General features: G+C 41.4%; 2 protein-coding genes across 2 annotated transcripts in view; both read right to left on the bottom strand.

Annotated features, from left to right (window-relative positions):
* Nucleotides 1-392: 392 nt before the first annotated feature.
* On the bottom strand, nucleotides 393-9,463 carry atg4da (autophagy related 4D, cysteine peptidase a). Its single transcript, XM_041036943.1, has 11 exons — nucleotides 9,122-9,463; nucleotides 6,830-7,106; nucleotides 6,566-6,649; nucleotides 6,018-6,191; nucleotides 5,167-5,518; nucleotides 4,982-5,046; nucleotides 4,655-4,806; nucleotides 4,428-4,506; nucleotides 2,822-2,898; nucleotides 2,493-2,612; nucleotides 393-1,804 (listed from the first exon to the last, which is right to left on the bottom strand). The coding sequence occupies exons 2-11, from the start codon at nucleotides 7,053-7,055 to the stop codon at nucleotides 1,625-1,627; spliced, it is 1,509 nt and encodes a 502-aa protein (XP_040892877.1). The 5' UTR covers nucleotides 7,056-7,106; nucleotides 9,122-9,463; the 3' UTR covers nucleotides 393-1,624.
* A 1,473-nt stretch (nucleotides 9,464-10,936) lies between these two features.
* The window catches only part of LOC121180103 (microtubule-associated serine/threonine-protein kinase 1-like), a 72,371-nt gene continuing 59,779 nt past the window's right edge, over nucleotides 10,937-23,528 (bottom strand). The window contains exons 20-27 of the mRNA XM_041035244.1: nucleotides 20,218-20,381; nucleotides 18,557-18,801; nucleotides 18,048-18,305; nucleotides 17,719-17,951; nucleotides 17,149-17,271; nucleotides 16,859-16,995; nucleotides 15,924-16,111; nucleotides 10,937-15,672 (exon numbers count right to left, since the gene is read on the bottom strand). Coding sequence (XP_040891178.1) covers nucleotides 13,961-15,672; nucleotides 15,924-16,111; nucleotides 16,859-16,995; nucleotides 17,149-17,271; nucleotides 17,719-17,951; nucleotides 18,048-18,305; nucleotides 18,557-18,801; nucleotides 20,218-20,381 — 3,060 coding nt within the window. The 3' untranslated portion in view covers nucleotides 10,937-13,960. The remainder of the gene's footprint in view (nucleotides 15,673-15,923; nucleotides 16,112-16,858; nucleotides 16,996-17,148; nucleotides 17,272-17,718; nucleotides 17,952-18,047; nucleotides 18,306-18,556; nucleotides 18,802-20,217; nucleotides 20,382-23,528) is intronic.

Genomic DNA, 23,528 nt, shown 5'->3' with positions numbered 1-23,528 from the left:
CTGGACTGTACTCTGAACCTGTGTTAAATCATCAGATGCATTTTGCCACAGTTCAATTTATCACCAAGGATCGCTGTCACAGTCAGTCACCACTGCAAAAAAAAAGAAAAGGTCAGATGGTCATCACTCATAAATAAGAGGCATCGACCTGTGTTTTCATTCAAGGCCTTTCTGAGTAGTCAAGATATTTCACATACTTAACATGTCACCAGATCACAGGACGGGTGAGTCGTCATACCAACTCTGAACTGTACAAGACAAGTTTCCAATGACATGCTGTTTACTATGGGAACAAACTGTAACACAGATTGATGTTAACTTGCTCCTCTGTGGAAATTACTTTTTTAAGTACTACAAAGTACCAGATACAAGTAAAATGTGATTCCAGTGTTTGAAGTTTAATCAGGACAACAAACCAAACAACAGCAGTAGTGCAACTTGCAATAGTAGCCTTCATGTAAAAAAAAAAGGGACAAACAAAACACAAATGACATCGCAACAGAGGCTCTGAGATCAAGGCAAAATCTGCATTCAGCTTGGGCAGGTCTTACTGACTTTGCCAAGTGAAACCCAGAACCTGTACTTAAGTAAAAAATAGCTGTTCTGGGTTTCACTTTGCAAATTTAACCAGATGACTCTGTAATCCTGTTTCATGAGACAAGCCACTATTTGATCATTAAAATTGTGCATCTATGGCTAACTGAAGAGATGATTTCTCTTCAACCCCCGATCTAGGAGCTGACGTAACTCTTTAAGCAACAGGAACATTTTAACAGCAGATTTCTTGGAGTGTTTCATGAGCTCAATTATGAACAATGGAAAGCCAAAAGCTGGAAGTGTAGGGGATCGAGGCCCCTAGGGTCAACTGTGCAGTATTAGGCCAGTCTGCAACACAAGAACGGATTTACAGCTGTTCAAGATGCTCTTGGAAGAATATGAAACCTCCACAGGTTGCAACTCACTCCTAAATAATACATTGGTGCACTTATTAAAGACAAAACAAATAAACTACACTAACCTCTGACTCACTCACACAACAACACACATTCAAAAACCTGATAAATAAAGAAAATAAAAAGGAGATGTACAGCAGTTGGTATATAATACAAGTCAAGAACAACACCAGGCAGCCCTTCACCTGACCAGTGAGCTCATTAAATATCATGTAGACCACACATCAGCTCCGGTATGTCCAGTGCAGACCAGGAGAAAACACAGTAGCTGAGCGTAACTGAGTTGAGTACTGTAAAGCGCTTGATTTTACTCATACATACCCGATTCTGAGGTTTTTTTAGGTGCCTAAACTGAATCAAGAATACTTCAAGTACTTGAAAGATTTCTAACCATGATCCGTTTTAAAATCATGCCTTTGCCCAGTAAAGTTCTGCTCCAGTCGGGACCCAACCCTAATGCCCTAATAGCTTATAATATCCATCCACACTGAAGTGATGACAGGAGCCACAGTTTTTTTTTAATGTTTGTTCACCAGTGAGGGTGATAAAGCACAAAAGTATCATGTCCTCCTTGCAGCTGCAATGTCAAGGGATGAGTCCCTCTGTTTGAAAAGAAATTAGCAATTCCTTTTCTGCCCCCTACAGGTGAGAGCTGGGAGAGCATCTGAGCCTTAGAGGACCACAAACCCATCACTGTTTCTTCTGTTGTTGCTCCTGCCCAGTTTGCCCAGGGGCAGGATGTGGGCTGCAGGTCCGCTGTGATTGCTGCTGTGACCTTCAAGTCCATAGTCCTGACCCTGGCCCTCTACGAAGGTAAAGATGGGATACTTCTCCTTGGATGATGACAGAGCCTGGGAGGACAACAAAGCTCAGTCTCAAAACACTACCGAATATATCACAAGTAGAGTGATTAAAGGAGAAAACACAGATGTCCGTCAAACAAGTCTTCCACATTTCTGAGCCAAAATTGAACCAACACCTATTTTCTGTATTAATCAATCTATTGACTATTTTCACAGTTAAATGTTTACTCCATATAATGTATGTAGGGATGACAAACGCATCAATGTAACAAATGATTAGTTTCATTACTGATTAATCTGCTGCCTATTTCCTCAAATAATCAATTATTTGTGTTGTTCATAAAAAGTCACAAAATAGTGAAGAATGCCCTTTTTAAATATCTAGATCCCAAAGTGACATCTTCAAATTGCTTGCATCCAATCAACAGAAGCTGATTTCAGCTCACATTTCAGAAGCTGGAACCAAAAAATATTTGACATTTTTACATGCAAAATAGTCAGTTATCAAAACAGATGCAAAATAAAAAGTTGATGTCTTTAACATTGTCTTGATAATGACTATGACAATTAAATGATGATATGAATTAAATGATTACAAAAGTCGTTTCCATATTACACTAAAAACTGTGACTGACTATGATCAGATGCTTCTGGGAGCTGAAATTTTGCTTTCCTTCTGATGTTTAACGGTACTGAATTTAGACTCAGACAGTGGGAGGAGGGTGTAAAAACTCACCACACTAACAGCAGAACACAGTGACTCAAAGTCCTTCTTGTTCTTGGCGTAGAAGCCGATGGTACAGCTGGGATCCATGCGGTTGAAGGGCATCTTTTTGGGAGAGCTACAGTGGAAGGACTAGAGAGTGATAGAGGGAGAGAGAGGTCATGCAATAAAAGTTAATGATTGGACATATTTATATTATCTTTAATCGACTGCAGAGTCAAAACACCATCGAGTGAGAACATCACGTTGACAGAGTCCAACATGATCCAAAACATGAGATAAAAAGTCAGGATAGACAGGAATGAGACAAAAATGTAAAAGAGACATGTAGTGCAACCGACCTCCAGTGGGAAGTTGACTTGCGTTACATCCACCACAGGCTGGCAGTAGTGAGGGTCCAGATACAGCAGCTGCTCGTCTGAGACAGAAAGCAGAAGTGGTGAAGAGGAATTAAAACACAGTATCAACGTATGAAATCTCCACCTGCTAAAGGTCAGAAACACAGATGAATGGCTCAGTCATGCGTTTGTTGTTTCTGTTGTTACAATTTTGCTCTCTCTGACCCACATAGCAACTACTATGGTTGAGTGGTGACGCCGGTGCTATACGCAATAGTCTACAGGTTCCCTTTAACAATCGTTACACACTGACTCAAAAAAAAAAAAACCCTACAGCAAAATTAAAATGTACTAAAACAGAAGGTTTCCATTCCTTTGTTTTTCACTTCTTCTATTATGTGCCTCTGTGATGATTTTGAGAATTGTTGTTCCAGTAAGTAGAAAACAATGATTAGCAGGAAGTATATTTTGGGACATGTTTATTTGATTGACTGGGCCTAATGTGGTCATTTCTACCATAGCTACCACACGTGTTCATACAGCATATAAAATAGTGTTTTACTTAAATTTTTTTTGTGTACACTCTACAAAGAGAAAAACTCTGAAGGAGACGAAGCTGCATTGACTTCAGGCTCCCAGCTTGAATATCAGGATACTTAAAAGGGGGCTGTGGTTAAAACTATTGTTTGAAATTTGCTCGGGTTCAGTTAGGGAAAGCTAACCAGCTGACCCAGTATCATCATCATGCAAGCGATTCACAGACTGTTACCCTGGGAAAGATGCACCACGAGCAAACTTGATAGAGTGCTCCCATAAATAACAACAAAGTGCTTTTCGATGTGACTAAGCTCATGTGGGGAATCATGCACAGGAACAGTTTGTCTATGCTGTAAACTGAAAGCAAACGGACAAGACAGTTTATGTTACATATTTCTATCTGTTAAAAAGGATTGCGAAAGGTTTAAAACAAATGTTCAGGAAACAATGAAATTTCATTCGGAATGACTGATTTCAATTCAGTCGACTGATTTTGATGGAGGTGGCAGCCTTCATATTAAAACATGGCTACACTCATTTGTGATGGCTGCAGTTGGGCTGTTCCACCTCGGCTTCACTCAGCCCACAGGCGACAGCCTCTAATTATCTTACCGCCCTAAGCAGAGCAGTGTTTCTGTGCTCATGTTTATACAGCCAAAGTTTTTAGTTTACCAACCTTTTACAGGAAAGTCAAGCAGGAAACACAAGATTAAAGATATACAGTATTAAGAGTGCAACATGTTCTGTGCAAACATATTCAGATTCAGAGAACTTTATTGTCAATCCCTTTACGTTCAGGTACGTATTAGGAACGAGATTTTGTTGCACCAGCTCAGAAGATCACAGTATTTAGAGGTAGAGAAGGAAAACCACAATAAGGTACAAGAAAAATTAAACATTTACTTTTCTAAGGTATGTATATTGCCAAGAAACAAAATGGTGGTGACTCTGTAGCCCTGGCTCTTGCATTGTGTTTTCAAAGAACACCAGATCCTTCCTGAGTATGGATATTGTGATTTATTCCCTTCCTTCCTCTCACTCTTTCAAAAAGCATTAAGAGGCTGTTTCTCACCTTGGAAGCCAATGAAGTACAGTGAATGCTTCGGTTTTCCTCCGATGATTCCTATACAACACTCCAGCTTTAGGATGTTCTAGAAATGAACACAGATGTTTTCAATATGAGTTAAGAGATTTGAGAAAGAACTGAATTCAGGCAACACAATTCTTGAGGAAACATCGCTCTACGCCAAGAACACACAGAAGTTGATGGATGGGAGGCGTGAAGCAGAAGATTCAGACCTTGACACACTCGATGTAAGATGGGTTCAGGGCCTCCCCTCCCAGCCGGACAGGCACCAGTATAATGACAGACTTCCAGGCTTGGCTGGACGGATCAGGAGGAGTCTGGCTTAGTGACAGATCACACAGACGCACCACATCCTCTTTGTACACTAGAAAGCACAGATGCATGATGAGAAATAAAAAAAAACGAAAGCATAAAAATAAAATGGTGAAATATTCTGCCGGTTGTTGGAGCGAAGCAACAAAAGTACTAATACCTCAGAGCTGAACTCTCACAAGGAGTAATTATGTAATTCAACAAGTATCTAAGTGTGTTAATTTCACCTGTACAATCCTGAGCCACATACACAGCCAGGTTGTGGATAACAGAAGTTTTGGCCACTGCTTTCCTGAAAATAAAAACAAATAAATCAAAACAATGCTTAATTGTGCCAGCTATGTAAACAGTTAAAGAAAATAGTAAAGCTTTGCTTGTAAAAACAATACGCCTTCAAACATGGAGCTCTTACCGTATTATGTGTGCCACTATAGAGGGGCCATACCAGTCACCAGCCTTCTTCCCTGAACTTTTGCCAATTTCCACCAGCTGGTGAACTCCAAAAGGTGCTGGGGGCTGATCCCCGAACCAGGTGACCAACCTGTGGTGGATGGGCTCTGCCTGTCTGTCCCTTGCACACTCAGGTCTCTTCTTCTGGCTGCATTTGGGCACCTGGTCACTTGGCAGGGACTTTTCAGGGGTGTTAGATCCTCGGGGAGAGCCAAAAGAAGGGATGGGAACCCCACCAGCCCGAGCTGGGGAACGTGGTCTGAACACCTCAAAGTCTACATCGGTTAGCTGCTGAGCATCTGGCCAAGCCCAATCTATGGAATAAAAAAAGGCTTGTTCTTAGCAGATATTTACAGCCAAGCTGAAGATCTGTTTCTTTTTTTGGAAATTTCTTGAGTCTTTAACTTTGAACAGTCAGAGTGTAGACATCTTTTGATTCTAATTCCATTCTAATGAGCACGGGCACAAAATGAATACATGTTATAAATAGACAGAGCAGATGTGAGAAACAGAATGCACAGGGCCTGTGATAAACACTGTCAGCAGTACAAAGAAACAACAGAGATAAAACTACACAAAGGCATACAAAATATGTGAAGAAAACAAAAGGACAAGAGCAGAGGAATCTATAGCAGAATATCCTAACAAGTGAGAAAGACTAAATAAAAACTGGCACATAGGACCACAGGAATGAGAAAAACAGAAAGAGGTTCGGTGGTATTTATTGGTCTTGGATCAACCTATCCTTTCAATTAAGAAGAGCGCTTGCTTTCTGTCTGTGTAAAAATGCATACCACAGATAAAAACACAAACCTCTTGGCATCAAATGGACCAGGAGTCCCTGTGCCAGCAGCATCTGGCCGCTGCGCAGCATGCAGCCCCAGCCACAGTCTGTGGTCCAGGTGGAACCCTCCAGCTGAGGGAACTCCCTCCTGTATGTGAGCCAGATCCTGGACACAAAAGCCAGACGAAATCGATCTACCTCGTCTGAAAGAGAGTGACACAGAGAAAGAAGAAGAACATTTACACCATGTTCAAGCAAGAAGCCCTTTGTGATGCGTATCTGATATGAGAGATTAGTTTACATGAACATTTTGTGAAATAAAAGACAAGGAGGAAAGTTTTGTTTTCTTTATTCTCTTGCTGCTCTGTGTACCCTGATCTAAACCCTGCAGCCTGTCACATATGAGGGTCTACACCACTGTGGTTAACCAAAAGCATACATGTCTACAACCTCTGGGGTCTGCTCTTCCTGTGGTTTCTCCCTCTAGAGAAGAATAACACGTACTAAGAAACAAGGGCACTAACCTATAATGGCATTTGCTGACATATAAGTTATTTGAGATGTGTTTAGAACCTACCCTCACTGTTGAGCAGAAAGGAGTGTCCAAGGACGGTGACTGGTGATACCTTGTTGAAGGAGGTTTTAGACTTAACAGTCCAACCTTCAGACAGAGGAGCAGGGACAATGGAAGTTGGTGAGGGGATTCCCAAAGCAAACATGATGACCAAAAAAACCCCATTTATTTTATTTAAAACAAAAAATATATGTAAAAACATGCATTTCCATGAGCACACATAATAAATTACATGTTGTAAACACTCATGCCAGGGAGACCACAAACCATATTTGACGTTGTTCCACGCTGACATCAATTTGGCTTTCAGTTTGTCCATCTCGTCAGGCTCTCCGACTGCATCTCTGCCGGGATCTGGAGTCTGGGGCGGTGGCGGCGACCTGAGACCAAAGCTGCCCTGCCGTTCCATGGGCTGCTGCCTTCTGTTCTCCACCAGCTCATCCTGCATAACTCCCCCTATGTACTGTGCTGCACTGGGGGAAACAGAGTTCATGCCTCTGAGCGCTCAGAGCTGGACTCCGGTGCTCCTCATTGCAACACAGAACTAACGACGGGGGAACAAAAAGAGGAAGGGAATAACAATAGGTAAATTATTGACTTAAATTAAGTTGACAGATGCTCATATTCTTCACTCCAAACACTTTTTTCACTCTGGATGAAACTCTTTAACTTACTACAATTAATATATACTCAGTATATACCGCTTTAACTTTTTTTAGCCTATATCCACCTCTGTTTGTCATTTTACTATTCCTACTTCTACGTCTACTCTGTGCATATTACATCTACTTTATGTATCTTTGTCTTACAAGAAAGACACAACTTTTTTTTTGGTTTTTCATAATCTGTGTCGTTAAGGGTCCAAGGGCAGAGGATCCACAGACTGTAAAGCCTCCTGAAGAAAATTTGAGATTTGTGATGTCGAGCTATAAAGATAAAAAAATGATTTGACTCGACTGTTCATGGTCAGCTTTGTACATGCTGTAGAATCTCATTCCCTCCAGAAGGAAGAAACGTTAAATTCAAGAAGCTGTAGTGGAAAGGTTGATTCAACTAGAATTCACAGGCTTTTTTTTTTTTTTTGGTAAGTTCTTACTGAGAAGGTGATTGAAAAAGTTAAAGACTAATGTTATAGATTAACTTGTAGAGATTCTGGCTTCTTGGCTGTATAATTTTAGGAGAAACTTCTACTACTACTATGACTACAACACAAAACTAATGAACAGAGAGATATTCAAAGTAGAGCTAAGACAATAAATTATTTAACTAACTAGTCTATTAGTTCAAATTAATAGTTCAAAACATCCCCTGGTTTCAGCTCCTCAAAAGATTACCTGTCTTCATTGTTTTCTGTGAGAACTGTTTATGTCGAGCAAGGAAATTAATTCTTAACAGTAATTTGCCTAGACTTAACAGTAGTTTGTCAAATTAAAGATTATTTTGGTGTTTCATACTGCTCAATCACAACAAGGCAATGTAAACTTGCGCTCTGGGAAATTCTGATGAGCAGTTTTTACCGTCTTCTGATCAAATATCAATAATTTTTTTTTAAAAAAAGCTCATCTTTGAGTCAAGATTTTTATTGCCATATTTCAGGGGTTAAGAACAAACTTTCAAATTCATCAGATCACACGGTTTTCTTGCACTGTTCAGGAAAACAGCACTTCAATTATGAGCTGGCAAGCCAAAAGCGAATCCTCACTTCCTGATGTAGTATAAATAAATGCAGAGTTGACAGTGTAAATCCAAGTCATCAGTCTACAACTACTGATTTCACAATGTGCAGGAAACACTTAAGGAAAGTATCAGTGACTTCTTCCCCCCTGCCTGCTCTGAAACTGACGAGCAGCAGTTTTAATAGGGAACAGTAGTACAGTGTATGCTCACTGATTATACTGATGGGAACAAGTCTGTGAAGTAAAAGCATGTGATTAGCATTTGACAACCCGCATGTCGGACTTTCTCAGCGTCTGCGAAAGTCATCTGATTATGGCGGCTGTCATCATTCATCAGTTCAGATCAAGCAGTTAGACACCTAGTGCAAACAAGCCTTTCTGGCCAACAACCCCACTGTAGTTTCAATGTACGTGTCTGGTCCCAAGACGCAGAAGCAGTCATTTTTATTTAAATAATAAAAAAAAACAAAACAATAATTTTACTCTAACACAACATCCGAGTCTAACAATCAAGCGACCGCACAGGTAGCCGTACACCTCCTTTAAACATGGCTGATTTTCCTCAAATTTAAACAGCTCCGTTCTGGTTAGAAGAGCGGAATCGAGGGCAGCTGGGCTTGGTTGTGGATCCTGACAGAAGACGTTTCGGCTCTCGTACAAGTGGCTTTTTCTAGGTGACTACAACGACTCTAACGACTGTCTTTAAAACAGCGAGAACTACAGAGCCAAGTAAAACCAATAGCTATGATAACAACCTTACAGAGGGTAAATACCTGGGTACCCCGTCCCCCGTCAGTCTGTCAGTCAAAACTAAAGTACCCTCGATTCATCTCTTCTTGGATAACCATGACCCGGGTGGCTGGGAATATTTACAAGTACGTACCTGCAGTAAAAGCCGGTTAAGCTGGTCGGTACCTTGTAGCACTTTGACTCATTTCGGTTTTTTCCCCTCTCTCTCTCCGCAGTCCTCTCAGGTGTATTTATTCCACTATTAGCCTAGCTTAACTTCAGCGTTCTCCAGAAGCTAGCCCCGGCGCCTGCTTGATAGTGCTCAAGCCGCACCGACCAAATGTCTTAATGGCTTTTTCAACCAAATACAGCCGACGCTATTGTGGTAAGAGTCCCTCCATTTAACAGACGAGTTAATTTGTCCGCACGACTGTGAACTTCATCCAGTACACCGCGAGCTTGTTTCCCCTTTCTCCTCCCTCTCCCCCGTCTTCTTTGTCTCCTTAGTGTTTATTGGCGAACCGCAAACCAACTTTAAAGGTGAATACCGCCACCTACTGCTTCGGAGTGTGTAGAATCATGGCATCAGACAATCTGATAGGTCTATAGAAGGAAGAACACCTTATGTCCTTATTTCCTAATTCTACCTTTATTATATAACCTTTCAACCGCTCTCTTGAGAGCTCAGATATGATTTTGAACTCCTTTGTTTCCCCTGTTCGGCGGCCGCCACTTTACCGTCTACATTTAAAGACAGCGGCCCCTCACTTCCGGTTGTCCTTTCCTGGCACAACGCCATTGGTTGGAGTAATCGCTGGGAGAAAGTTGATTGGGTAATCTTCGAAGAATGGACACAAGCAGCGTGCTATTGGGCAGTATCAATTTACACGCTTATGTAATCTGTAACCTAGGCAACAAAACATGTAGTAAATACATGAATCATGTTTATATGGATATATGTATTAGTTTTTAATATGAGTGATAGGTGCTATACTTGTACAATAATTTTAATTAATGTTAGGTGAAAATATTTTATTTATTTAGGTTTAAAATAAATTAGACTAAATTGCAAACTCAGATCCTCAGTGTCATTGTAAATTGTTGGTCATTGTTACTTCTATTGACCATCACCATGCAGAATGATGCATCCCACACCCACATCTACACCCACCTCAAACTACATGAAAGGTGTATCAGTTTTTATGTACAAGAGACACACAGGCTCTGCTGTTATATAAACAGTTAAGCCAACAGCAAATGGTTTTTCTGTTTGAATTTAACTGATTTCATGATCATTCAGGCTTTCTTTTCTGCTCTGTTAAAAATATTTGTCCATCTTGTACTGTAAGTTTCATTTTCCTGTCTGGTTAATGCTGTTAACCTGACTCTTTGATAGCCTTGGCAGTATCAGAGCACTCTCACACATTTTGACTATTCACAAGAGGAAAAGCACAGGTAGAACGAATAACATCAATGAGCGTTTCAGTCTAGCAAATATTGCAATGCAGAAATTAATAACGCTATTAGTTTCACGTGTTGACAAGTCAAAATGTCTGCTGTGAAAAAGGTCTATTCAAATTTCAATAGTTTTTACAGTTAATTTTTTTTTTTCTATTTTTTGCCCTAACCACTTGGCCATAGGGCTTTCCTCCAACTTACAGTTTTTCACCTCAAATTTTCCTGCTGTGCCCCATTTTGGGAACCACTGCAGAGCCATGCCAGTGAGCCATGGTCCTGGAAATGGGAAACCTAAATTGAGCCATAATCAATATTATTGTTTTTTATTAGAATTAGTTACATCTGCTATTATATGTCAAAATGTTTGCTGAGACTATGGTCTACAGTTACAGTGTTCGGATACTGTGCTTTACTAAGATTATATCAGGATGGGTTACAGACAATTATATTAAAATTCAGAAAGACAGCAAATTTTGGAACAAATCTCAGAATTTTATTCCACATACTGCACTTCAGGTGTCTGCATTTGAATCACATCTATCACAAACAAAAATGCCCCAATGGTACAAATAAATACATTTTCAGTGAACAGAGAAATGTGGAATGTTTTTATACTTGGACTTTTGTGTTCATTTGTAGAATTCATATTTGTATACAATATACTTACTTTTCTTTCAAAGTAACTTACAAACTATACCAGCAAATGAAGTTTTCCTCAAATAAAGTGCATTTATACTACTCTCTCTGTCAATCACAAAAAGAAAAAGGAAATTCTCAAACATGTAACACTAGTATAGACACCATTGATTGGGAAAAGGCCTGAAAGTGGGCATAATAGCTGTATAAGATTACATTACAGTTAGTTTTCTTAATCAGGTGATCAGAGATGACCTGATGACTCCTTCGTTACATCAAGATATAAAAGAACTTCTTCCTACCAGTAGAATATATAAGACAGTATATTTAAAAATGTTTATCCCTATTCCAGAAGATATGATTAGCAGTCATGTGAAGAACACGAACAATGGTAAATGAATAAATTCATGATTCAAGTGTTCATCTGATAATTACTGCAAATATTCTGTCATTAGAAACATAAAATGCATATTCAGTAACCCTATGGCTAATAACATCCATTTCGCAGTAAATCAGTGGTCCTGGCTTCAGTACAGAAACTCTCACTCCAAAGGATTTTTAATCTGTTTTTTTTTACAAAAACATGTTTTTGGACATTGTGAACCACTGGAGGGCAGTAGAGTACCATGCCAAAAAAAAAAAAAAAACAACTCACTGGTTAATACATGTATCGCAGGCGGCTTTTCACTGGGGTTGTGTATCATAAATTTAAACCAATTAAAATCAGTTTATATTGCATCAAAATGAAAATGCATGTAGCAATGATGTTTATATTAATGAGTGGTTATGTAAAGAGGTCATACAGGTCATACAAAATTTCATCTCTACATAGTTTTTTAGCCACATCTGGCTCATTGTTTTGGTTTTCCAAACAGATAAAACCAAGACAATGCTGCCATGTAAAACAACGAGCAACCACAACTGTACACTTACTAACTCAGTCTAAAACAGCTGTGAGAAAAAGTTGAAGAACAAACTTGACCATTTAGTGAGTTGAAACTGTTTTTCAGATTAGTTTGAAACTAAAGTTTGAACCAGAAAACACATTTGAGTCTTTGAACTTCTGCCTTGTTGTGAAGTTTACATGTGCTGTTCTGGGCTGAATTGGTGGAATCAAAAATTCAATGAAGTCACTGGCAGAAAGTGAAATTTAAAAAGCTGTGTAGTTGACAGCAGTCCTCCTACGCTGCTGTAAATGAGTTGCATAAGATTACGTACACTGGATAGTTACTGAGATATGAACAATAAGGAGATGAATAAGACCAGTGGGAGAGGAACACAAGTTGTGTCTGTCCTGTGGACATTTTAACTCTTCTCTGAACTCCTGCTGATTGATTCAAACACCACTATCAGTACGTTACATAGCAAAATGTGAGCATTACATTAATCAATCTTGACTACCTAGCTTGTAGTACCTAACTACACAGTCATTTTGATTATACTGTAGATCACCTTGTTTTTACAGTAACAGGTTCATTATGATATACCATGCCCATATCCATAAACCCTACCTTAGCTATTGAGCCCTTTAACAAATAAATGACGCTATGCTACATCCACGACTGCCTGCTTTTCCTGTTCTGGCTGAAAACAACAAATGAGTTCACTGAATATGTGCTTATAATATTTTCGTACACCTTTACATACTATATTCAAAGAATACATCTTCACTGTGCCAGTGTGATTTGTTCAACAAGTAGTAGGTGATTTTCCTTCTGTCAGTAAAAAACCTGTGACCGTCACAGGACCCTCACCGTTGTCTGTTTATGTCCAGGTTGGTTTTCGGTCATGACCCTTGCTGAGTCAACCGTGCTGAGTGTTATTAATCCTAGAAAAGCCACACACACATCTTCACACATTTCTTAACTCACTCACTCGCAAACACACCCATGTCCCAATTCATGGACCACATGGGGATGGATTTAAACGCATGAAAATCAGCTGCTGCCACTGCTGCCTCCTGTGGCAATGTGTGTACGTGTTTGTGCATGTATTTGTGCAGGCTGTCGTCTGATAGTCAGAGGCTGAGGGGAGAAAAGGGCTGTGGTAGCCCTCCTGCGAAGTGGAGATAAGCGCTGAGCCTGAGCTCTGTCACCCTCGCTTTCCTCTGCAGCAGGACACGGCCTTCAAGAACCACCAGAAATAGACCCAAGGTGGTTTCACACACACAAATGCACACACACATACACACACACACATAAACACACACACACACAATCCCCTGTGACAGTCAGAACTGGACAATGCTTGATGTGACATCCACTGACAGTGCCTACTTTGGCTTTGTCTGACTGTGCAGCTCAGAGAAAGCAAACTGCTGCATGAAGGAGAAATGAGCATAATCATCGTGTTGCTCGCACGTTGTAGCTGAACTGATGCTGCGTGTCATTTGTGTTGTTTGAAGAAAGTATGACAATTCAACTGTGCCTCAGTTCACCCCCCTGTTTCATTGTCTTGATTGATAAGCAGTAAAAGAAGAAAGGGCTGGTTGAATGACAAAATAGAGTGACTGGATTTGGTATTCACAGTATTCAGCATGTTTTGATCGGTAAAGCACTTTTTGACCTCTTGTACTTATTACACATGTACAGTACATATCATATGACATGCGTTCACATAGACTCACACACATATACATCTGATAAAGTGTTCCACATTACATTAAGAGTCTTCTTATTAAATAATTCATAATAGAAAATCAATAGTTAATGCACCTTATCAGTAGATTTTCTTCTCCTGGTTTTCAGTTAGAATCAGTCAATGATTGGAATCAATAAATAACATTTTATATACTCTGAAACTGGAATGTACATTGTTTTTAAGTGCTTGACTTCTGTTGAAAAAAAGGCTTCTTTTTTTTTTCTTTTAAACTAAAGTCCCACTTAGGGACCCCATGGGGTCACATTTTCGGCAGGCTGCTCCCTGTTGCAGCTTTCTCTAGTGGTGAGCCAGCTGGACTCTGGGTCACCACTGCAGCCCCAACAACCACTCGACCTCCAGCGGGAGTGTCAGACTTTCCCGGTGTGCCTCCCTGCTTCTCCTCTGCTGCCTTAGTCTGCTGGTCTTTGCTCTTGGCCCCCTCCTGGGAGCCAAGCTTTATTGGCCCGAGGACGTTTTTGGCCACAGTGGTCAGCTGGCTGACGAAGCTCGTCTTGTCGCCAGGGGAGACAGGCCGCGACTTACAGAGGGAAGGCCCGCAGAGGGAGGGGGTGACAGCGGTAGGGGAGGGAGAAGGGGAAGGCGAATGCTCCTCCACAACCTCCAGGCGACATTTATCCTCCCAATCAAGGGTTCCCCTGTAACAGTTGACAGCTCCGAGCCCTTGCCTCACCTTGCCCAGCGAAAGAGGCTGCCCGTGTGGGGGAACGACAGGAGCAAGGACTCGAGCTGGAAGTTTGGGGCTTTTGGAGCCCAGGTCTGGAGTCCTCGAGTCACCGCTCTCAGCTCCAGCCTTTCTCAGGCTGTCACCCATACCTGATGGTTTAAAGGTTTTGTTCATGCTCAGAGGACCTGCTGTCACTGTGGCGTTGATGCCGATGGATTTATCTGGAGTAGAAGCAGTGCTCTTAGTGAAGGCAGCAGCAGGTAAACCAGGCCTACTGGGAACACTCTTGTTGTTTCCTTCCAGCTTTGGTTCACTTCTACCCCCCAGCGGCTGCTCCAGGGGATCTTTACTATTAGATAACACACTTTTGGCTGCCTTGTGGTCTAAATGTTTTGGAGTTAAGTCTGCCTGACCCTGATGGATCTTTTCAGGTGCCTTCTGACCAACTAGACTTCCTGTTGTTTTGGTAGGGGTGCTAGGAGCTGTTGCTTTAGTGCTTTCTGCACTTTTGGAGCTTTGTGAGCTCAAGGCCAGCTCACTTGTATGAGGTTTTCTCGTTAAGGATGACTGGGATGCTGCTGCTCCAATTCGACTTGTCCCGGTCTCTGTCTCCCTCTCTTTCTCCCTCTCCCTTCCTCTCTCCCTCTCTTCCCTCTCCCTCCCAGCCAGTAGTGTTTCCCTGCTAAGTGGTGACTCCTGCCTCCCTAGTCTCCTCACAGGCTTTAACACACCCGTCTCTGGGGTAGTTGAGGACGAGGGCAAAGGTGGAGGATTAGGGGGCAAATTTTCCCCTTCTGTTTCCAAAAGGCTCTGGAGCCCGAGCTCACAGAGAAAGGCATCCTTGCGGTACTCGGAGTGCTGCACCTCCAGGCTGTGCTTCCTCAGCGGACCCCCCAGACCTCCTGTAGAGCTGGACTGGGTGAGAGGTGAGCCCAGCTTCTCTGCTGACTGCACCCGTTTGAGAAGAGGAGATCGAGGGGGCTCTGCACTCTTGGGCCTGGGACGGACCACCGGCGGCGATGAGTGGAGCTTGGCAGGGAAGGACTGGGTGGTGTTGGAGCTCCCTACAGTGTGGCCTGGCAAGGGTGGAGGAGAAGACTGGGTAGGGGAGGGTGTGTGGGCCAGTGGGGACAGGGGGATGTTACCAGCGGATTTACAACGGGCAGAGCGATACTGGCGGTGGAGTTTGGGTGAGAGACCGTGCAGGGAGCTGGGCCTCATGTGCTGTGATGGAGCAGGTGAATTTGGAGTGCTGGAGGCAGGAGAACTGCTCTGGGAGGAGGCACCTAAAGGACCACAGTGAGCAGAAAAGATCAGTTAAGATACACAAAAAATGCAAACTCTAGATTTAAAAGCAAAGTGAGTTTTGGCTTCTGGGTCTAGTATAATTTCTGGCATTAAAAACACATTTTCTAGAAACATCTCCAGTTGCTTTCCGTGCAGGTTTTAAACAGGAAAATATCTCTAATGTAAACTGATCTTACTGAACCTCTATTTGGCCATTCATGTATGTGAAAGTCTAGTTCCTGTACCCTACCCAGGTATGAGGGCTCAGGCGTGGAGCGGTAGCCCTGAGTCGGGGACCGGGCTGAAAGGCTGTGAGTTGGGGAGCCAGGAAGACTCTCACTGGAGGACAGAGAACGATTCAAAGAGGACAGGCTGCGGCTGGTGTGGAGCAGATTGGACTGTTTCGTGATCTTACGAAACAAGGAGCTACGCTTTTTACTGCAGAACAGAGAATGAAAAGAGAGAGTGGGAAAGGCAGGTTTGAAATAGGATGGACACATACAGAAATAATATACATTCACCTATTTATCAACTTGAATTTAAAGAACATAATTAGCAATTTTCCATGTTTCAGCACACCAGCAACAAATTGTATATAAAGTCCACATTGCTGCTGCTCATTTGCAAAAGCAAGTTTTTGCATTGATTCTCTAGCTTAGAGGCAGTCAGGCATTTTCAATTACGCCACTGTGAGAATCATCATGAACCACGATAATCAGTTATAGCAAACTTTATTTGCTTTATTTTGGTTTTGTCAAAGAAAACTCTCATTGTTGTTTCATTCAAGGTTAAGTAAGACTTTGACATTTGAGGCTCAGCTCCCAGAAAACTTCGCATTAATGAGCTGTTCTGTTAAAAAATGAAATCCGACAGACCAGCAGCAGGAAACCATGGACACTGTGAAAAAGGATAATTTGCATTTGGTTGTTATTACATTTACACAAGAAATAACCAAATTCACCGTCTGTGTACCAGTTAAGTTGCAAGTGTCAAATACAAACCAACAGTGAAGACAACTGACAAGTCTCTGCAAATCTTTTTTGGCTGCATACCAAAATGAACAGAAATCAGTGGTTGCTTTGAATGCATGTAAAAAAAAACAAAACAAAAACACAGTACAGTCTGATCATGAGAGGTTATTCAAGACATGTCACTGGTTAGTGGTGCAGGTGTCTAAGGTCCTACCTTTCCTGGCTGTCCTTTCCCATTGTCCTCTTGTTTCGTCGGGCCATCTTACACTTGTAGCTGGCCTTCCGGGCAGGACCCACTTTAATGGAGGTGTTCTCAAAAGGTGTAGTTGTCACTGTCACCTTGTTACCACTCTGCACAGATCAATGGCATTAAATTACGTCTAAGCTGATACGCAGAATTATTTGTTGTCAAGGTTACCAAAAACTGACTGACACATTGCCTGCAATATTAATTTTTCCCAATGTACAGTACAAGTGAGAATGAATAGACCAGCTGATTCCTACCTTGAGGATAAGCTCTACCACTTCAGTGTGAACCAGTCCATGAACAGGTTCCCCGTTGACATGAGTGATGAGGTCACCAGCGCACAGGCCAGCTTCCTGGGCAGGGCCGCCGTCTTCCACATGCTGCCGATATGTTCATGACAGGAAAAATTCACATATATGTAAACATTTAGAGTATAGTATTTAAATCTTAGTATTTTGAAAGACTAAAAACTGTGTACTATCAGATTAGAGGAAAGCATGAATTATATTCCCTTTTGTTAGGTTATAAATTATACCAGTAAATGTTAATTACTATAAAACAACTGTAACAGGAGGAGAAATAACTGATTTAATGAACTTTGCACTCCAAACCTCAGTCATCAACTCCTCAACAGCTTTAGATTTTGCTGAAATCACCTCCTCTTTTGCTCTCTGGTTTTTTGAATTCATTGATCCCTGTTGCTACTTGGACTTTAAAATGCACCAGCAAAAGTCATAGCACAAGCCATCTCTCTTTATTTGAGGTAACTGACTTCATCTCCAGCACAACAGATTTCCAAACAGCACATACTACTGCAAGTTTCTTACCCAAACAATATGATGCACGCTATAGATGTCACTGTCTCCAATGTAGACCCTGATGGCCCTGAGGGTGAAACCGTACTTCTTTCCAGAGCGATGGATGGTGATGGGGGAGCGCAGCACACTGACTGCTGGGCAGAAGTCTCTGCTGGGTGAAGAGTCTCGGGATGAGGGGTTGGAAGAGAACGAGTGGGGAGACATGGGGCTGGCCAGAGGAGAGAAGCCGCCATGCTGCTCCACTGGTTGCAGAGAGAGGATAAGGAAAAAAATTAGATACTGTATTAGTGCGTCAGAAAATCAAGAATTTAATTCTAATCTTTCCTTGTCCTGCTCACCTGATGGTATGATGACGGACAGGGCTGTGGCAGAGGCTGACTTGATGACCTTATTGCCAGGTCTGGAGGTGCGTTTCTCTCCATCACCAGACAAATGCTGGTGGCGTGCCCTGCGTAGGACCAGGTCGTTGGTGGCCCGGGGCCCGAGAGGGTCATACAGAGGGGTCATCACGTCACGACTGGCAGCTGCAGGACCTGGAGATAATGTGGTGATGGCCGTGGTAATGCCTGGTGTCTCTCCAGGTCTAGGGGGCCTGTCTGTGAGGATGCAGAGTCATGTGGAAATTACAGTTATTTAAGTTTAAAACGGCACTTTCAGGCGAAAATAGCAATGTTAAGGATAGTGCTGCCCACTGACACAGCACAAGCCATCTAATAAGGTATTATAGGCTGCTTTTCCAACTCCTACACTCCTACCCTTTATTCTGTATCATTTTCTCTATTGGCCTTTCTCATTTATTTCCTCGCCTCCGCCCTGGCTACCCTTGAGACCTCCAGCTGTAACGCACCTGCTCCATTGATCTCTCTCAGACTGGTCCTCTGCTCCAGGAGGCTTGGTGAGGGGGCACTGGTCCCATCCAGTGAGGTTCCACGGACCTTGATGGGAGCCTGGCGGGACAGGAAGTCTGTCTCGCCCTCAATGGGTGAGGCAAAACGATGTGTATCCATCAGTGCAGAGAAGCGTCGCCGAGCACCAAGGGGAGGGCTCGCGTCTCCTTCCATGTAGAGGGACTCTGAACAAGACAGGCGCTTCCTGCAGGCCAAGGACATGGATGCAGTCACATGATGTGTTACAAACTGTGTCCTCTCCCTGTAAGAATCCATTTTGAAACAAGACTAAAAGACTACAGCCATGCTAGTGGTTGTTTAGGCACAGCAGTGCTCTGAGCTAAGCGCTAACATCAGCATGCTAACTCACAATGACAATCCTCACATGTTGGCGTTTAGAAAGTATAATATTTACCATATTTAGTCAGTTTGCATGTTAACACTTGCTAACATGGGGCAAGAATGTGTGGTCCATCTCTAGAGCCACACTAAGATGAGAAATGAGTGTCAGATGAGGTGATGTTTTTGTTTAATCTGTAATGAGCAGCAGCTGAAAGGAATTGTAGCAGCAGAGATGATAGATAATTTCTACTTGATATGGAAGAAGGAAAAATCCAATATATAAGGTAATAAATGATGAGACACCTCCACCTTATCAAATCCATCCGTTATGAATGCAGAATCCGTGAATGAATCACTTTATTTTATATATGAATATAGAGGGAATTGAAATCCTGACATGTGCTTCCTGAGGTGAAATTGAGTTATGAGAGGTAACAGAAGATGTTTCTGGTATATTTCTCAATCAGAAATGTATCAGTATATTATCAGTGTAATAATACGTGGTCTGGACTCAGCAGGCTGCAGTCTTTCTAAGCTGCTGCAAGACACAAGGAACAACAGAGCAGAATTATGTCTAATGAATCTAGATCCAGGGACGAAAGTTATTTTTTTATTTGATGGGCAAAGAACTAAAACCTTTGAGAGGTCACTTTAATGTTCTATCTTACATAAGTAAACACTGTCGGAGTTGGACAGGAGCAGACTACACCAGATGAAGAGGAAAAAAGCTGTAAGGGAACAACTTCACTACTGAGGCTATAAATAGCATTTAAACCACCTGTATTCAGTTGTTCTAAAATTACTAGTATTTATCATTTTGAATAATTTCAACGGAAGAAAATATTGCACTGGATTTGAGAGAAAACAAGCAGCTGCATTCGCGTTATTCATAATAAATCATGACACACTTACACATCAGAGATATATTGGGTTCCTGTGAGACATATGAACCAGCGATCCATTTCCGAGTTTTCAAACTTTGGAGAGGTGAGATCTGTTGCCTGTTGCTGACTCAAAGTGAGTGTGAACTCTCACACAAAGATCTTTTTATACAAGAAGTGCCAGAATTGGTGTCAGTGAGATAGAAACCAGTTATTCAGGCACCCTGGGATATGTGACAGCAAAGAGGGAACACCTTCAGGAAACCACCCTCTGAACACCCTCAGGCCCAGTTTACACAAATATTCAGAACATCCCACCTCACCCCACCCTGCCATATGCATTTAAAAATCATGATTGTGCCTCTAAAAGACCTCATTTAGAAACCTCCATCACTCACATCTCAGGCGAACCGGTCCTCCAGCTCTTGTCCCTCATGCTGAAGCTGCCTAGGCTCTCTCTCTTGGTCACCTTGTCATCCCGTGGGCCCTTGTGCTCCCGACGGGACACAGAGGTCGTAGCTTTCTGCTCCAGCTGAGAAAGATGCTCCATGCTGCTGTACACCTGCAGAGGTCACACAGTCAGATCAATAATCATTTTGTCTGTGAACCGTTATTCACAGCTTAGGAAAAATGTTGCTGGTGAATGTGTTAAAGCTATATATTTATGTGCTGTGATTATTTATATTTACTGTATTTGTTTCAGACATCCCACCATATGATAAAAATGTGTATAGAGTCTTTTTTGGGCCATAAAAAACAGAAAACATAAACACAATCAAATTAGAATAAGAAACACAGCATATTAAGTTTTTAAGTGTTGGTGCTATTCACACAATGCAATTTAAAGTTCATGTGATAAAAGCAAAGAAACTGGAAAAAGTTAGAATAAGATAAACTGATAAGCTGTGCAGGGAACCAAAATATTATTTATGTTAACAATAGAGTTGTATTGTCGGTAATGTCGGCACCAGTGTTAAGCATGAATAATAGAGTTAAATAAAGATGATATCTCTGGTTCTACTGCATAGACTTTGATCCCCCTTTTTTAATGTCTAACTTGAGTGTAAAAGAAGTGCAAAGCTAAAATGATGGGCTACTCTTTTAAAGAGGATAATGGTCCAGATTTGCTAAGAAGGATTTAGCTTTCTGTCTGATTCGCTGGCTAAAAATGTATGACAGAAGGATATGGCTTGCAATTGATCTCACTCTCCACCTTGGCAATGCTGACCAATTCGTTCCTGTTTCACACTCAGCCTTCCTCGTGTGCCTCAGCCTTTAAAATGTGCAATAAAACTTCCCTAAAACTCTAAATGAGCTACTAACTGTTCTGGTTTTTTGGTGAAAAATTACGGGCCCAAATCTGGCTCTTTTACACCCTGACAAGAAGAACATTCTGAATTCTTCTATTTTTAAACATTTTTGGCATCAAAATTTAATTACTGGCCTAATATACTGGCCATTGGCAGCTTCCATCTAAAATTACTAATTTCCATGTTGGCTTTCCACAGCCCACATCGTCTATTAGCCCTTGTCACAAGATTGCATAATATTGATTGGCAGCAGTGTCTAATATTTGGAATTTACCAAGCAATGGTTGTAAATAACTTAGAAAATAAAAATAAAATTTCTTAGGATGCCAGTTAGTGAAAACTGCATAGACTTTAACACTGTGCACACATCTAATCTTGGGAAACATTTAATGTACTCACTATTGTATACAGTGCGGTTGAATGCTTTATATAATTTATTTCTTTATGATGAGCTATTGTATTTTTCCTGAGTCATGCTTGCAGTTTGGTTCTAACTGCACTTATGGGTGGGAGCTTTCTTTAATGACACACTGGAGCCTGTTTGATTCCTATGTGATGGACAAAGAGGCAAATTGGGCCAAAAATTTTGTGCCTGACTTAATGTAGAAAAGACCAAAGAGAAGAATTTTTAACAGCAGTAAACTGCTGTGTGGCAAGACTTTTGGAAGATACTGTAAAATGAACACTGGCAAATCAAAATCATATTAAATTATTTTGTTAACATAAATGTCATACTCTCTGCCTTCCACTGCTGTTCAAAGCTACCCACCAGACCCATAAGTGTATTCGGCATGCTCCTTTGTGCATTCAGAGGAGAATATACTGACTTCCAGCATCATGCGGATGACTTAAAAGAAGTCAAAACATATAAAAGGACACAAGAAATGTGCCCTACTAATCTGAAAAACAACGTAGCTTCTGTGTTTTTCCCATGCATGCATGTGTGCAATGACATATCCACAAAGACATGCACAGAGTTACTCTGTAAGGCTCTCATTATGTGCAGAGTAACAAAGGAAAGCCAAGCTGTGTGGGGGAGGACAACAAGACAAGCTACGTTAAGGGAAGCCTACAGAATATTCAGCTGTGCACCATGGAAACAAGTATCAGCTGAAGACCCAGCTGTCTTCTCAGGAGGAAAAATCAAAACGATGTTAACAGCCAGAGCCAATTTCTTACTTTATTAAATCTATGAAACATCTCAATGCTGTGATTTATTTTTATCAAAAAATAATAGCGCCATAAAACATTTAGGAAAAGCTGCTTTAAGCTCTGGGTGATTACTCATGTGGAGTTTGTTTGCTTTTTTCGTTTTATGTTTTCAGGTCAGATTATTTGCTGTAAACCCTTTGGGGTTTTATGATCTCACCTGCACAAAGGAGTCGATTTCATTCGCTCTTTCATTTTTTTTTTCATCATCCAGTTTCATCTTTGTTTGTTAATTACTTTGACTGTATATTTCAGTACTGTATAAAAGACTAATCTTCACCCACTGTGAAAGAAGTGTTTCTACACAGTATTTCCTAACAATAAGCCACAACAAAACATTAAATAAGGTGAGACAGAGGTGATAAGACTACATGAGGTCATGTTAAATGAGCTAATACCCTTAAAACATGATGGTCTCTTTTGCAATAATATGCATGAGAGGGAATAATTAAGCATTATTAAATGTCTTGTTTTGTCTGATAAGCAGTCCAAAAGCCCAAGACTCGTCAACTAATCATTTCAGCTCCACCTTGATAAATTAAAATATTATAGACCATTTTGTGCGTGCATTCAGCTGAGGTCTTTGTTCACTTAGCTTTGCTCGAACAAGGCTACTCAACAGCTCTCAACTGTAACTTCAAATACATCTCCACAAATTTAATTGAAATTGGCCCCGAGATGAGGCACTTTCAATTTACTGAAGAGCTCCTTCACAACTTCATAACCCAAACATAAGAGGACAGAGCAGCTGAAACACAGATGGAAAGACAGAGTGAGAGAGAGAAAGAGAATAAAGGTGGGAGAGTTGAGGGAGGGAACAAAAAGGCAGCATGAGGTGAGAAAATCCCACCCGAGAAGAAAAAGGGAAAGTGTGACAGAAAGGACACGTTGGCGCACTGAGAGAGGAAGTCACAGATCAGAACTAGATGAGATAAAAAGAGTGGATGGAAAATAAGGATAAAAGATTGGCTGAGTCATTAAACAGACATTTGACGACAGGTGGAGTGAAAAAAAAAACGAGGGTACAGTGAGGCCATGGCACTAGAAGTACATAGGCCTCTGCGTTGCTTAAAAAAGAAACAGGAGACGAGAGGGAGGAACGGTGTAACAGTTACAACAGCCAAATCAGACTCTCTGAACTCTGGGTATGAAACCTGTTTCCAGCCTCCAGGTGCTGCTCTCAGTACAGT

Source organism: Toxotes jaculatrix, chromosome 4 (assembly GCF_017976425.1).
Source record: "Toxotes jaculatrix isolate fToxJac2 chromosome 4, fToxJac2.pri, whole genome shotgun sequence".
NCBI lineage: Eukaryota > Metazoa > Chordata > Actinopteri > Toxotidae > Toxotes > Toxotes jaculatrix.
This window is presented reverse-complemented; position numbering and strand designations above follow the sequence as displayed.

Bases quoted from the DNA above. Each gene is read 5' to 3' on its own strand.
- atg4da (XM_041036943.1), bottom strand. From the start codon at position 7,055: ATGAACTCTGTTTCCCCCAGTGCAGCACAGTACATAGGGGGAGTTATG. The intron at 4,807-4,981 runs GTGAAATTAACA...TGTGCTTTCTAG, and splicing joins TGTGGCTCAGGATTGTACAG to TGTACAAAGAGGATGTGGTG. The intron at 4,507-4,654 runs GTCTGAATCTTC...GTTCATTTCTAG, and splicing joins CTTACATCGAGTGTGTCAAG to AACATCCTAAAGCTGGAGTG.